The 16246-nt window shown below is 47.1% G+C and overlaps 1 protein-coding gene across 1 annotated transcript in view; it reads left to right on the forward strand.

Moving 5' to 3' along the window:
* FRMD4B (FERM domain containing 4B) overlaps nt 1–16032 on the forward strand; it is a 124788-nt gene extending 108756 nt beyond the window's left edge. Inside the window, exons 12-23 of the mRNA XM_053954024.1 lie at nt 1980–2056; nt 2465–2603; nt 3102–3243; nt 3370–3503; nt 3594–3713; nt 4957–5185; nt 7825–7881; nt 9359–9506; nt 10644–10769; nt 11438–12243; nt 12805–12937; nt 14461–16032. Coding sequence (XP_053809999.1) covers nt 1980–2056; nt 2465–2603; nt 3102–3243; nt 3370–3503; nt 3594–3713; nt 4957–5185; nt 7825–7881; nt 9359–9506; nt 10644–10769; nt 11438–12243; nt 12805–12937; nt 14461–14581 — 2232 coding nt within the window. The 3' untranslated portion in view covers nt 14582–16032. The remainder of the gene's footprint in view (nt 1–1979; nt 2057–2464; nt 2604–3101; nt 3244–3369; nt 3504–3593; nt 3714–4956; nt 5186–7824; nt 7882–9358; nt 9507–10643; nt 10770–11437; nt 12244–12804; nt 12938–14460) is intronic.
* Nucleotides 16033–16246: the final 214 nt, after the last annotated feature.

Below are 16246 nucleotides of genomic sequence, written 5' to 3' on the forward strand. Positions count from 1 at the left end.
GCACCGCGGAGACCCCGGGCAGCCCCCACGCCCCTGGCCCCCACAGGCACCCGGGGTGCTCCAAGGGGTGCAGCCCCCTCGGTCGAATCCTCCTCGTCCCCTCCGCTGTTGGGTTTTCCCTTTATCTGGGGAAAGGGGTGTGGGAGGCGTCGCAGCGGAGCGGGTGGGTGGTGATGTCAGGCGTGTGTCAGCAGTGGGAGGCGAAGCTGCCAAAGCAGAGCAGCACGACGGAGGGACGGCACGGCCGCCTCGGCTCTGCCCTGCCCATGCCACCCCTGACACTGCCCGGCGGGGCCGGGAAGCCGGGATCGGGATCAGGATCGGGATCGGGGCTGCGGCGAGGTGAGTGCGGAACGCGGGGAAGGGAAGCAGCCGCGGCTGTGCCGGGATCCCGGCTGGGATCGCTGCTGGAGCACCCACGGGCGCCTGTTGCTCGGTGTCCTGGCAGACTGCTTGGGCTGTTTCCTTTTGCGTTTTTGTAAATGCGTTTTTTTTCAAAGTTCAGTGCAGAGTTGTAAAGAGGCGTTTCTGACAGCGGTGTGGCTGGGCAGGAGGGCTGTGAGACAAACATAAACTTACTTAAGCAGCAGAGGGAAACTTCCACGATCGTGTAGAAAATAATTTATTAATTCAAGTAAATTGCATTTCCACTCGGCTTCACTTTTTCTACTGCAGGTTCTAATAGTAAGTTGTACTCCTAGGAAAGTTTTAATTAAACAGAGGCAGAGGCTGCTGAAAGAGCCACTTTTCCCCCGAAACACAAATGTGCTGGGTTATGTTTCATTGTGTTACAAATGTTTCAGATGTATCACAGCCTAATGCGTCATTTTTTACAAAACCCGAAGTGCTTCTGTACTGGGAGGTAGCATGGCATGTCATGTTTTGGCAAAGGCCAGCGGGAATGTTGTGTGTCCTGGGGGTTTCTGGTGTGGTGGCTTTGGAAAGACTCCAGTGAGGGAAGGAGGGAGTTGCTGTGAAGGTCTGGGTGCCTCAGCTGGATCCCTGGTGTCCAGGGCTGATCTCTCACTGAGCCCTGTCCCTGCCTGCCCAGCTGGATGGAAGCACCTCCGCTACCTCCGTGTGGGCTGCAGCTCTGGCAAGCAGCTGATGTAAACTGCAGCGTGCTGCTGCACCTGTGCGGCCCTTCGTGGTCAGGGGGACATCCCTGGGGACACCCTGTGGGTCCCCGTGTGCATCCAGGCACCCTGGCACTGCTGGAGAAAAGGGCAGGAGGTGGTGCTGCCAAAACCTGCGAGGCTGGGCTGGGCAGATGCAGCCCCCAATGGCTCATCCCCAGGGGGTGGCTGATGCTGCTGTGAAAGGAGAGCAAATTCATATGAAATTCTGATCCCATGGGTGCAGCTGCCAAGCCCCAACTGACTTTGATCTCTTCTCCCAGCTGGCACTTTGCAGGAAATATGTGGGTTTCCAGCAGGAGGATGTGCTGGGGGTGGCTTCCTCCTGTAGCTGCTGTTGTTCTGTACATGCTGTACCTCTGCTCCAAAATGTCACACTGGATGTCTCACAGAGTGTCTTCACAAGAGAAAAGTCTTGGTTTTTCCAAGCTGCTGCCATTCCCTGGGGATGCTCTGACTCAGGGAAGTAGACCATAGCTGTCTATACAATTACTTTGTAAAGAGATTTTTGTGTTTAATCAGAGAGAAAATTACTTTAGCTGCCCTGCCAAGATCTCTGGGAACTTCTAGCAGTGAAATTAAATGTTCTATTGAAGGAGGCAGATGTTGTCACTGGCAAAATCCTCAATTTGCAACACATTGTCTGTAAGAGTGTGAAATTACTGAGGGGGCATCCTATATTTATGTGCTTCTTTTAATTGATGTTATGAATGTAGTTACTGCTCAGTCCATGCATAGCTGAGGATACACAGGAATTGTAATTTGCTGAAATTATATCACCTTGGGGTGAAAGGCCTGGTGATTTAGTGACCATGTTCTGCTTCTCTCTCCCAATTCTCCTAGCTATTTCAATGGAAACAGCTGGAAAATCTCTATTTCCGTGAGAAGAAGTTTGCTGTGGAAGTGCATGATCCCCGCAGGTGAGGCTGGAGGAGGCAGTTCTGTCATCGGGGTTAATCTTTACCCAGAGTGGGAACTCATCATCACATGTTGGAGGATGGGGTGGGAGGTGCCTCAGAGCTAACACCTGAGTTTACTCTGGGCTTTGGGACTGATCCTGATCCAGTGTTTGGTGGGGCAGACTGGGGCTGTCACAGCTCTGGGTGCCTCTCAAATTCCCTGTGTGTCCATTCAGGGAGTTCTTGGAGCAGGGGGAGGACTATTTGTCATGGCCAAATCTGCAGCAGCACTGGATGATGGGATGAAGGAAGTCTGAATTTTTGCATCCCTAAAATAAAGGCTGAGCCTCACCTGGTTAAGAGAGGGGCATTGTGGACTTTAAATCTCAAACACCTGTCTTGAAATTGCATTTCTTTTCACCTCCTCAGAATTTCAGTGTCAAGAAGGACCTTTGGTCAGAGTGGGCTGGTGGTGCAGACCTGGTATGCAAACACTTCCCTGATCAAGTCCATCTGGGTGATGGCAATCAGTCAGCACCAGTTTTACTTGGACAGGAAGCAAAGCAAAGTAAGTTATGAGGCATTTTACTGCAAGCATGGGTTTCAACACCTTTCCTGTATATCCTTCAGCATGTTTTTCCATGGATGAACTACTCTCCAGAGAAAAACTACAAATAGTTTTTGTCAGCTTTTTGAGCAGTCGGTTAGTGGTGGTGTTGGTATTTGATCTATTTTAGCCTGCCTGCAGTTAAGGCCTATGGAAGTGTAATCACGGAAGAGGGAATTCCCATGTCTGGGTGTCTAATCTGCCTTTTCTTTTGTCTGCTTTCCTGTGTTTGTTTTGAAAGCTGAAGAGACTTTGAGCTGGGAGATGGTTCAGGTTTTGGGGGAGAGGGGAAGGGAATGCCAAACAGCCCTTGCATACCGCAAGCAACCTGTGTGATGCTGTTGCTTTAGCCCTTAATTTTGTGGGAGATGATGTGTGAAATGTCATCTTCTGTGATGTGTTCTGAAGTTAATTAGAGGTAACTCAGTGAGGCTGGATTTTTTTTTTTACCTCCTTCAGGCAAAAATTCCGTCAGCCAGAAGTTTGGATGACATTGCCATGGATCTGACAGAGATGGGAACTCCAAAAGTATCAAAGCTGGTGACCTTGGAGGCCAAGAACCAGCTTATTATGGCCAGCAATGGCAGTTTGATCTCATCAGGTAATACTGAACATAAATGAAGTAGCCAGGTTTAATGGGGCTTGTGTTTGTTAAAAGGCAAATGAGATTACCGTACAATGAAAATGGCCTTTACCTGGAAATCCTCTGATACAGAGTGTTTTCCAGGCTCTCAGGATTCAGAGGTCAGTGAAGAACAGAAGAAGGAGAAAATTATGGAACTAAAGAAGAAAGAGAAACTCCTTCAGGAAAAACTGCTTCAGAAGGTTGAGGAGCTGAAGAAAATCTGCCTGCGAGAGGCGGTGAGAACTGCACCTCACTCTGGGGTCGGGCAGGTGGGAGCCCTTTTCTCCCACTGGGCCTTACCTGGAGCCCTCTCTGTTGTTCCCCAGGAGCTGACAGGCAAGATGCCCAAGGAGTATCCTCTGGGTGCTGGAGAGGAGCCTCCCCAGGTGAGGCGGCGCGTTGGCACCGCGTTCAAGCTGGACGACAACCTGCTCCCCAGTGAGGAGGTGAGCGTGGCAGCTTGTTAGCACAGCAGGGCTGGGGTGGCCAGAGCAGTGGCCAAAGCCACTTGTAAATAATCCAGCTCTTCCCTGGGTGTTTTTAGAGGGGGCAGCTGGGGCAGTTGCTTGTGTGGAGTGGGAAATTTTGGTGGGTTCTGCCCTTCTTTCAGCCATGCTTTGAACTGACCAGAAAAATTGGCTGTTTCTAAAGGCCTTAAGTTGACCCAACCTGATTTGGCCACGGCTGTGTGAATTTTAATGGATATTTTGCTGCTAATTGGAGAAAATCAGATGCATAATGCCATCTGGCAGCCCATGGCTTTTCTGGAGCATTGACTTCTGTCATGTTGGGATGGCGTTTGAACCCAGAACGTGGCAGGGGTGTGCTCTGTCCCCCTTGCAAAATCATCTGTGAGCATAGTTTTGTGACAGGTGACAGGAGGAGGAGTTTTACCTGTGGCCTAATGAAGGTTCCACCTGAGTAAAAGCTCCCTGCATTGCTCAAGAAGCTAAAATGAGCTTTGCTGGCAGGGACTGACTGGAGTGATAGGGTAATTCTGATGTTTGCAGTTTCTGGATACACTCCATTCCTCCTCATTCCTTGTGAGATTTGTTAACAAGCTGTATCACACAAGTAAGTAGGTGTTGGGCACTTGGCATCTGTCTTTCACCAGAAACTCACTGCCCTGCTTCACAGGGCTGATGTGCTCCTTGTCTGCAGCAAAGTGATTTTGTGGACTGCTTAAATGCTATTAAACCAAAATCCTGCTGACCAGATTTAATAACATGTTGCTTAGCACTTCTGCAGTGCCTTTCATCTGAGCTTCTCAAAGTAGTTTACAAACAATTAATTAAAGCCTGAAACTCTGTCTTACGTAGGTATGGTGATACCAATTTCCATTTTTATATTCTCTGAAGTAGGGAGAGATTTTGAACAATGTTTTCAGGGTTGGACTCATAGCAGGAGGTTTAGCAGCCTAAACCTGAATTTAAGAGCCTGTGCTAGTTATGTCATCTGGGCTTCAGAACTTTGGACCGTACCCAAGAGATCTCAAAATTGTACCCTAACCAGCAATAAGATCTAAGACTTTCATATGCTGAGATTGTCTTGTGTATGAACTTTGGTATTTCTGTATTTTGTGCTCAAGATTTCACTTCATCACCACAAAAATAGAACTTTAAAAAAATTATTTTCATTGATAATTTCTTCTGGGAGTACAAGGAAATAACTCATCTCACGACTCTGCAGGATCCTACTTTGCAGGACTTGGAGAGCAATTTTATCATACACCAAAAGCTGGTGGAAGCTGCAAAGAAACTTGCTAGTGAGCCAGACCTCTGCAAAAACGTGAAGAAGAAAAGAAAGCAAGAGTATGCTGATGCTGTAAAAAAGCTGCAAGAGATCGAAAACTCCATAAATGAATACAGAATCAAGTGTGGCAAAAAACCAACCCAGAAATCAACTCTGGCTCTACCAGGTAAGAGAATTCCCCGTGTTCTGATGCAAACAGGAGGGAAACAGAGCAATTTGGCTTACTTAGAAACTTTGTTTACATCTTCTCTATATGGTTTTTATCTTCTCCAAGGCAGTTAAATAAGAAAAAGATGAAACTGCTGCATCTGATAAACGCAGTGCACTGCTGTAGGCTGAGGGCAGAGTAGGCCACAGTTTTAGGAGCAAGCACAGACATGTTCCAGCACCAGGTATGGGCTGAAGGTGATGTGCACAGAAAGGCTGGCAGCAACACCTTGGGTGAAGCTTTTCTGATGCCTGAATTCCTGGTGTGATGAGTGCAGTTGTACATCTGAGCTGCCACATGCAACATCTCTCCCCCGTCCCTCCCACGGTGCTTCCGTTCCAGCAGAAATAGAGCAGGCAGGGTTTTCTGCAGGATGGAGGACATTGCTTCTTGATTCAAAATTCCTGATTTCCCACAAGTCATAAGTTCATAAGTTCAGGGGTTGATGAATGCAATTAGTAGCAAACAGATTTTTTTACTAAATCTGTTTGCCACTGATGAGCACAGTAAAAGCAGATATTCTCGGCCCCTCCATTCTGAGAGTGCCTTTCTCCTAAGGGAAGTGAGATTCTTGCTGCTTTGTAGGATAATGTGTGAAAACCTGTTAGTATCCAAGCCAATTGAAGGAGTTTTGGATCCTTACCCCTGACACACCACGGCGTCACTGGGCTATCCATCATCACAAAGCCATTATTCTGAAAGGCTGATGATCGGCATTTAATGTGGCCCAGCTTGTTCCTGATTGACAGAGGGGAGGGAAACATCTGTTTTTCCAGTCTCTTGCTCACCAGCCTGGATACTGATTGTGGAAGGTCCTGTATTTCCTGGGGCACCTGGTGTGTGGTAATGACCAGGAAGGCTGGTGAGCAGAGAGATCCATCCATCCATGGGTGCCATTGTTGTTGTTGGCAGTTTCTTGCCCTGTTGTCCAAGCCAGCAGTCAGGAGCTGCATTCCCTTCCAGTCCCAGGCTCTCACCCTGCAGCATGTATTTGTTTACCTGAAGCAGAGCTGTCCCCTGCTTCAGTAATTGATTTTATGTGTAACTTTTTCATGGTCACCAGCAGTGCTCTCGAGCTCCAGGTCTGGGTTTCAGAAGGCTGAGCAATGATGAGTCACTTGAGTCTGTGAATTACTTGTTGGAAGTAATATGCTAAATAGTCCCATTGATTTATTGAATCAAACCATAGCTGTTTCCATCCCAGCCCCAAGGATAGGAGGTGAAGGACATACTGCACTGCTTTCCGTGTTCCACTTTCTCTTCCCTTTCCTCTCTCTCTAGCCCAGAGTTTCTTCCTCCATTGCAGGGAGTTGCACAAACCTGGGATTTAAATTCAGATATGTCACCATATCGGAATATGTCAGCATTGCACACCCCCCCTGAATCCAGCACTGTAGCTTGAGGCTGGCTTTTTTCTTTTCCTCAGCAGGCTTTGTTCCTCCCCACACTGGGCCCAGTTCCATGTTTTACCACCCTGTGGTCAAATCCACATTAATCAGCTCCCCTGGAGCTTTTTCCCAGTGTCAGGTTGCAAGCAGAGCTGCAGCCCATCCTCGGTGGTCTGACAAGTCCCCCCAGGGCAGGGGCCAGTCCTGATTTCTGCTGGTTTTGAACAGCTGCTCTATTTACATTTTTACATTCTTGTAACCAGAGCTTTCCTGGCAGCAAATTGTGACAGCAGGAGCAGTGTACATTGCACGTGCTCGTGGTGGCTCAGGGCACAAGCAGGTGTCATACACAAAGTGGCTGCCACTGTCATTTTTCTGCTGCTTCCTTTCTCTCATGCTTGAAGATTCATGGAGGTTTTTACCCCACCAGTGCCATATCTTGCCAGAAACAACCTAGAGATTGAGCTGTCCGTGGGTGAATTATCTCTAGATCAGCCTCATTTCTCTGCTGCTGGTGGTCTGCTCCAAACCTGAGTGAGGACAGGCTGTTTCTCATTGTGTAGCATCAAGGTGAGACAGGTACAGTGAAGTGTTGTGAATAAGCAACAAAATGCAAAAGAAACAAAAAATTAGTATGCCCATGCAACAGTTCCCGTTTTCTGTGTTGCTGGAATTTGCAATGCCTTGATGGAAATCAGTGGAATTACTTTGGATTGATCTTAATTTAATTGAAACAGGATCTGTATACTGATGAAACATTCAAAAGTGAGTGCCAAATTTTAAAAGGCTTTTTGTACCTACCTGGTGGGGTTTCAGGTGTACCTAGAGGAGATTAGCTGCTAACAGCCAAGATCTACATGTCTGTGTAGGCTCCTGACTCCTACTGAAGCACCGAAACACTCTGTGAGATCTGTTGGAAGTGGGGTGGAAAACACCTTTGTAAATCTTGGCCTGACTCCTGCTGCAGATTAAAAAAAGGAAAAAAAAAAAAATCTCCTTTGATAATTACCTGGGTCACTTGCTGAACTGCAGTGAGCACACAGAGTGATGATGTACCAGGACTGTCTTCCGGCTGTGGGGGCTAAAGAGTAAGGATTGCAGTGTTACAAGTATCAGCTGGCTCTGAAACTCTAGAAAATAAACTGTATTAAGATATTTGTAAGTTGATGTTGACTCTTTTATGCTTAAAGTGTTTGTTTTTATTCACAGATGATATAATTCCATCCGAGAGCAGCTCCCTGTCAGACACAACCACCTATGATGATGGTATGATGTTTATCCTTTTTTCCCCCCAAGAAGTTTGTCCATTCAGAGACATTTCTTTGACTTAATGTCCTTTAGTATGTCCCATCCCTGGAAGTGTTCAAGGCCAGGCTGGACAGGGCTTTGAGCAAAACCTTTTAGAGGAAAGTGTCCCTGCCCATGGCAGGGAGTTGGAATGAGATGAGCTTTAAGGTTCCTTCCAGTACAAGTCATTATATGATTCTATAATTTTGGTGGCTTTTGATGATAAATTACTTTATAGCAGAGGAAAAAATAGCTACTCAGGAATGTCTTTCCTCCTAATGGATTAGTTTTTGAAAGTTTCTGCTCCGTGAGCTGACCTGAGTCATCTTTAGAGAAGGAAGTTGGTTTTAACATGACCAACCTGCAAGCTGAGGGCACTGTGAGTGCCAAATACGTTGTCCCTAGGGCCTGGCCTAGAACTGAAGGACTTACAAATTGGAAGAATTAGCCCAGCCCTTCTGCCCTCACAGCTACCATAAAACTTAGAGAAAGGTGGAATAGTCACAGATACTAACGCTCTATTTACGTTTATCTGTTCCCTAGTGAGCTTGCATCTTGCATGGGTTGGTGTTTGCTCAGCTTACTCATTTCACACACACACCCACAGACACACTCACACCCTGTTCCACAAGGTGGAAAGGATTTGGCCTGCCTCTCCCTTAAACTGGATAATCGTCATTTGGGGACAAACATTATCTAAATTATTACTCACTTTTCCATTCAGTCCTGATTCTGATCTCACTTTGTCCCAGTTTTAGACTTGTACAAACCAGGTGTTTTAAAATGGATATTTTAAAATGCTATAAAATGGATTTACACCTGATTTCTGCATGTACAAGTAGAAGTGGAGCCAGGCTTGTGAACATGTTCTCTGTGATGCTCTTCCTGCATTTATATGTATTAATTGGAGTTTCCTGTTGGCTCTGTCGGGACCTGGTTGTGCCCTAAGCAAAGTGAGAACAAGGATCAAACCAGCATCTTCTCAATTGCCTTCAGCCAAATGTGTCTGTCAGTTGTCTTTGCTCATTCAGTCGCTTTTGAAGTCAGTCTCTTTCAGGTTGTGTTTCAAAACTAATTCTTAAAATGTCATTTTCAAGCGCTGGAAGGTGAGAGAGAGGAACTGGCCTTTGCAGAGGCTGAGCTTGTCTGCTTGGCTGTGGAAAGGATTGCTCTGCAAACAGATGTTTTCCCAGGAAGTTCCATTCTGTGATCTGGCACAGCCCCAAGCTGGGTGTAGTCTCCATAGGAGTCAGTGCTGCTGGGATCTGTAGGAGCCTCCACGATGTCCTGTCTGTATGGAGAGAGCTCAGTGCAGGCAGGAAGTCTTTTCTAGATCCACAGCTCCTGTCATTGTCTCTGTACTGCAAAGTGCTTCTCCTTAGGGGCCACAGATCTGCACACAGGGCAAAAATATCACAGATTTTGCTCTAACAAAGTGTGTATTTCTTTCCAACAGTCAGTGAATCACTTCCTGCGGCAGCACAGAGACCTAGCTCTGCACAGCTTTCGCCAAGACTTCCCCCACCAAAGTCCCTTGGCGTGGAGAGAATTCATCTCAGGAAGTCATCCATAAACGAGCAGCTCTTGGAAAGCAGACACTCCAGGTAGGCACACCTCACTGCTGCTGCACTCTGCACCTGCTGGCATGAGCTGCATCCTGACCCTGCTGAGCGTTCCAGCAGAGCCCACTGCCTCCTTGCTCTTCTGGGCTTACAGGGTTTGGGGATGGGAGCTGAATTTCCTGGCTAGGAGCAAAAGTGTGTATAAGCAGTTGACACAGTGTCTCAAAACAGAGTAGTGTAGTTTTTGTGAAGAGGGTTGAGACAGGTGAGAAATACAATAGCAAGGGCTGCATTTAAGGAGTTGCTCGTGCTGTCATTCTTTGTGTCAGTTTCTGGGTTTTTTCAGTGTTCATTTAACAACTTGTCATTTTCCTGATGACTGTGTTTAGTGGATTCAGGCAGCACCAAACCCTACCCATCCGTTCTGATGGTATCAGTATTTCAGCAGGTGCATTATCAAAGCAGACATAATTCATGTCTGCCTGATGGAGAATTCTCTGTTTACAAGCAGAGTTCCTGGGATTCAGACAGCTTCCACCATTAGTGTCAGCTGTGTGCCCATCCCAAATCAATGGTATTTGAGCACTTTATGAGCTAGAACAGTTCTCTGGAGCACATCAAGAGCAGTAGGTTTGCAGGTGATTGTGAGATCGTGTCAGATCTGGTGCTAGCTAGCAGCTGTGCCCAGTGTATGGATTCCCACTGATCCTGAGATTTCTTGGGCTGTCTTGTTTGAGCAGGCTGTTAAAGACACACTTGAGAGGGTTTTAGAGTTTTGAGCAATGCCATGTCTTGCTTTTTTTCTCATCTGTCCCTCAAGAGTAGCAGAACGCCCCTCCACATGAAGTTCAGAAGTCAAATTACAGCCATATGTACCCATTCAACTGTGATGTGCTTAGTTTGAAAACCTAATTAATTTACCTCTCTGTTACCTGCTGTCTCTCCTCAATGGTTCTGTCCTTTGGCAGCACCTTGTCCTTCTGATCATCCTGTAAAGACCTCCCTTGAACCACAGGAAAGGGTTGAATTTTCTTCCTATTTAACAACTGGGTTCCTCACACATCCAGTTACGTTTGTTCCGCCCTTTCTTTTGTTTCTCCAAGGCTTCAGGTGCCCGTAGTCGGTGTGCTGTGACTTGTGGGACGTTTAACCTCACTGGCCTTGTCTCCTTTGCTACAGGGACGTGCTTTCGACGCACAGCAGCCCCTTCCGCACGCTGGAGCGGCCGGCGCAGCCCCAGGGCGGGAGGAGCATGCCCACCACCCCCGTGCTCACCCGCAACGCCTACAGCAGCAGCCACCTGCAGTAAGGGACCCGTGCTTTACGTGCCACACCTAGCTGGGGAAGCACAAGAGTGAAAACAGATGGTGTTAGGAGGGCAGAGGGTGGTTCGCCGTGCAGTTTTCCCACAGCAGGGTCAGGTTTTCAGAATGTTGGTTAGAGACATTCCTATGGGAAGCCAGCTGTAATATGAGCTCCATCTGTGCTATTAAGACAGCTGGCCATCCATGCTGGAGAAGGAGAGATGCTAAGAATCTTAGAATGTTATCAAGAGCTCAAGGTTTGTAATGCAGCCTTGAGAGACAGATCCAAAGGAAACCCATCTTCCCATGTTCTGCTCCAAGCTCGTTACTTGTGTAGGCTTTTCCTTTCTAAAAGCTGAGGGAGCCCTCCTGTAAATCATTACCAAATGTGTGTCTGTGACCTTAGCGCTCAGTGTGTCCCTGTCACAGATTAACCTTGCTCAGCCTGACAGATTATTGTAAGGCAGATCTCCTACTGTTGCAGCCAATAAAAAATTCAGCCAAACTGATTTCTGTGCATTGCAAATGCTCTGTGTGGAAACACAAGGCAGGATTTGTGTTGTGCTTGGATTGGGGAGGCAGCTGACCTGTCCTTGTGTGCTCTCCCCAGCTCTGTGTGTATATTTGTGTGAGACTGCCTTTAACCAGCCAACATCTGTGTTGTTCTAGGCCAGATGTTTCCCCACACCACTGCCGGCAGCGCAGCGGAAGTCTGGAATCCCAGACCCACCTGCTGTCCGAGACTCCTGCTGAAAAGACAACCTTCTCCCTCTCCAAGTCCCAGCGGAGCAGCAGCACAGAGATCCTGGACGATGGATCATCCTACACCAGCCAGTCAAGTGCAGAGTATTACTGCGTGACACCCACTCCCAATCCCTATTACACCACTCAGACTCTCGACAACAGGACCAGGGGTCGAAGACGGTCGAAGAAACACAACATTTCTGCTGCAAGTTCAGGAAGCATGCCAAACCTGGCCCATAAGGATGTCCGCAGTGGTGTCTTCCACAAAAATCAGGAGCAGCCTTCCTCGAATTACTATATTTCTGGATACTCCCCGTACACGGAGCCTGACGTTTATTACAACGGGGGATACGTTTATGAGAGTGACACGGAGGGGCAGTACAGCGTCAACCCCTCCTACCGCTCATCGGCACATTACGGATACGAGCGGTACAGGGAATTCCGGTCCTACCACGAGGACGAGGTGGACAGAGTTCCACACAACCCCTACGCAACCCTGAGGCTCCCGAGGAAGCAAGTTGCTAAAACGGAGCACATAACCAAAAACATTCACAAGGCCTTAGTAGCAGAGCATCTCCGTGGCTGGTACCAGCGTGCCTCCAGCCAGAAGGAGCAGGGTCACAGCCTGCAGGCAGGCTTTGAGTCTGACAGAGGATCTCAGAGGAGCTTGGGCTTCGCTGGTCTGCAGACGCCGTGCTCGCCGAGCAGTCGGGTGTCGTCTTTCTCTTCGGGTAATGTCTGATTTCATCTGTGCCGAGTGTTTTTCCAAGTCCCTGCTGTGCTTTCAGTTCTGCCCCCTGTCACTGCCTCAGTGAAGCCAGGCCAGAGCTCTGTCCTGAAAGGTGGATGAGAAGCCAAGTAGGATCTTGTTCTGTTCTTAGAAGGAAAGTCTTGCTTGTTGTCTTCTCCTAAGGGTAAATCAGCCTTTTGCTCTTTGTGTAAGCATGGTAACCCAGAGAAGGACAAAGAGCATTTGAGTTTGACAGGTATATTTAGCAACTAGAAACAGTGTACAAAGCTTCATGCCATGTAAATGCAGTGGCTGTGATGGCTTTCAAAATGCAGTCCAGTGAGCATCACTGACTGTGTCAGAAAGCACTTGAAAAGCTACAGAATGCCACCTGTACAGTGCTTGCCTCCTTACAGGGCTTGTAAATCATATTTTGTGTTTGCATTGTCTGCCTGTGTCCTGCAAAGCCCCATAGAGATCGCTGATGAAAATTGTCTTGTTTGCCTCAGCTGATTTAGTTGAAGAAAGGTGTAATTTGTTGTAATCCTTTTTTAAATTCCAGCATCTTCTACAAACACTGCTGGGAACTGGAGAAATCCCCTTGCACTGGGACTTTCAGACTACGATACGTTGTCTCATTCCTCCTACGCCAGCTGTTATGGGAATGTTTATGGCAACCTTCCTTTGCAGAGCAGGTGAGTAGAATATATATTTTCTGCCCTTCCTCCTGCATGTCACTGGCTCTTAAATTTTCTGAGCAAATCAGCTTGATTTCAAAGAGCCAGGATGAAGAGTATTTATAAAATTGATGTTGTGAGGGCAGGTTTTCTGTGTGGAGCAGATGAACTGTACCAGCACTAACTGTACCCCGACACTGAAGGAAGTGGGGAGTAGTCGTAGTGAAGGATGAGCTCACTGGTTGCACAACTTTTTCCTGTGGCTGGTGCAGGACAATCAAACACCTTGCACTCCCTGGTAGCTGTGATGCCCTGGGCAGTGTTGCAGGCAGAGCTCACAGTGAGCCCAGTCCCTCTGATGGGGGGGACTCTCCTGAACCCCATCAGCAGTTTCCCAGGACACAGTCCCGTTGGGTTCCTGAAGCTGTAGTGCTTGTGCTGATAAGCTTTTGGAAAAACAAGGAAAGGAAACACCTCTCCAAATTCATGTCTGAGGTGGTGCCACCTCTGCCAAGTGCATCTCCCTTGGCAGAGCTGAACCTGGGAGCCATGGGGGATGTGCTGCTGTTTGCAGACACCCCCTGCTTGTGGGGGCTCTCCCAAGGGCTGCAGTGAGCCCAGGCTCTGCTTGGTCCTTGCAGGAAATCCTGCAGCTCTTGCTGCTTCTGCATTTTTGGCATTTTTGACGTGTCCCCCCCACTGTAGAACACTTGCCTGTGAGGACAGAAAGCTCCTGCCCTGGAGAATGACTCTGCCCCCACAAATGCCATCACATTTAAATACACTTATGCTCAGTGTAATAAGTACCCCACGTGTGCCTCCTGCTTTGTGGGTTGCAGTTTATGCTTGCTGCCAGACCGACTTGTGTGAAAATACTGAATTTTTAATTCTGTTTGTTTTAAAATAAATGAAAGTGTAAGGGAATACATAAAAGCTGCTGCTAGATCCCTTTTTTTTTTCCCCTAAGCTAAGTGCTATGGGCTGTTTTACTGAAGTGATTTAAAATATCTATGGCAACAGTGTTTAAAAATACTGTTTCTACTAATTTTTTAATTTCTTATAATTGACCTTTGAAAATTCTGCTTGTATTAGCAGCTTCATTTAAATGAGGTTCATTAGATATTAGTTTTCCACATTCTGAATCACTTGTCTGATTGTTAATTTGCTTTATTTTCTGCATTAATGTGATCATGGCAAACAAACAATCAGTACACCCAACAGTCTTGACAGAGTTAAGGCCAGGTTGGATGGAGCTTGGAGCAACCTGGTGTAGTGGAAGGTGTCCCTGCCCAGGGCAGGGATGTTGGAACAAGATGAGCTTTAGGGTGCCTCCAAGCCAAACCAGTCTGTGATACTATGACAGCTTTGAGCAGCTGAGATTGCTCTTGCACACAACTTTACTGATTACAGCACAAAAAATGGGTTTGTGCTTGGAGGCAAACTCAAAATAACCAGCATAACTTTGAGCCCAAGGGAGGTGCATGAATTTAAGGGCCTGGGGAAGACCCTCGGCTGATCCTGGTGCCGTGTCTGTGTTGCAGGACCTACGTGGAGCCGAGCCAGCTGGGCGGGGACGAGGAGGATGGCTTGGAGGCAGAGCTGCCCAGCAGCGAGCAGAGGCTCTTCTGGCACGAGGACTCCAAGCCCGGGACGCTGGTGTAGCCCCCGTGCAGCCCCTCATTCCTACCCCTGCGTGCCTTGCACAAAACGCCGCGACTCCGAGGCGGACCTCGGGTGGAACTTGCAAAAGGAACAAAAAGAGGAAGCGGGCTGTTCTGCTGGGAAGGGTGGAATTCAGCATTAAGAGGACTGTAGCAAACTGACAAAGTCTTACCACGAATGGCGTTTCTTTGTGAATCCGTACAGCCCAGGGCAAGCCACAGTTCATCTATGACCAGATGCAGCACTTGGTTGAAGTATTTATATTTAGCAAGCACTTTTTGGGAAGATTGGAAGGTCTTGAAGGCAAACCTCAGAGAAAAAAAAAATGTGAAAAGGAGACTCTTATAAAAAAACCAGGAATTATAGGAGCACAAGTCTGATGTCTGAAAGAAGAAAAAATGAAAATTTATTCTGCCATGGCTTATGAGGACCTGGAAGAGGTTCCATGGGCTTATGAAGGATAGATCTGTGTGCGTGAGTGAGGCAAAGGATGACTGAATCAGTATTGGAACATTACTTGAAGGAAGGCTGGAGTTTTTGTATTATGGAGGTTTGAATGAGTCTGTCCAGTTTTTGGGGTGTTGTTAAGAGTGTTTGTTAGCACCACGAGCAAGTTCTGGAAAGAATAAAAATTTGCCGGCGTACATCGTGTAAAACTAATAGCTAGTTGTGGATTTGGAAACAGAAGCGGTGAACTTTGAATTCTCTTTTCCGTGATAAAACATAATTAATAACGGCCCGTTTAATGCCCTTTCCATGGTACAACTTCACTGTGTGGAGGAGTAGGCAAATTTTCACCGTGGCTGCGCGGTGACCCCTGTTCAGCGGGCGACAGTGACACGTGTCTGTGCCACAGTGGGTCAAGGATCCACAGTGGGGAGCCCCAGGGAACAATTTGGTAGCAGTGGCCAGTATTTTAAGGTGGATGCAAACACAAACAGCCAAGTGGGTGCCTTAAAATGAGGGGCATTAGGATTGTACCGCGAGTCACCTGAACTGCCAGGTGCGTTGCAGAGTCCCTGAGTGACAGAACAGCCTTTTCACAGGACCATTTGTGTAGGGAGAAAACATGTGACTGCAGTCTTGATTCAAGAGGGATAAACCTACCTCAGGTCATCCATCTGTAGGAACAAACTGGCACGGGGTTATCCTGCCTGATTCCTGATGACTCGTCTGCATATGGTAAAATCTCTCTCGTTTCTCAGCTGTACTGTGCTTCAGGATTCCAGAAATGGTGCTCTTTTGTTCTTTTATACAGAAGATTAGTTACTCCTTGTTCATATTGTGAATAGAAAGGTTTCTGATAAACTTTTTTGACGTTTTTTACCAGTATTCCAGAGCATGTAATATATACAGAAGGACACACTTGTTAAGCTGGTACTTAGTTGTTTGTATTAGAGTCGCAATTTGGAAGTAAACGAACAAAAACAAAATAAAAAATAACTTATTTCCTTGGTTTTGCATATTTGTATAGCCCTCTAGAAATGCGAAAGCTCTTTTTGCTTATTCTTTTACTACTCCTGAATTTTTAGACCTATTATTTTGTATAGGTCAATAAACTAAAAAGTGTGCTACCAAAACCACTTCAGCATTCCTCCTGTTTCTCCTTGAGCGCTTGAGAAAGTGCAGTGTGTGTTATTTCAGGGCTTTGAAGTAAATCACTGT

The sequence above is a fragment of the Vidua chalybeata genome, chromosome 12, assembly GCF_026979565.1.
Source record: "Vidua chalybeata isolate OUT-0048 chromosome 12, bVidCha1 merged haplotype, whole genome shotgun sequence".
NCBI classification, from domain to species: Eukaryota; Metazoa; Chordata; class Aves; order Passeriformes; family Viduidae; genus Vidua; species Vidua chalybeata.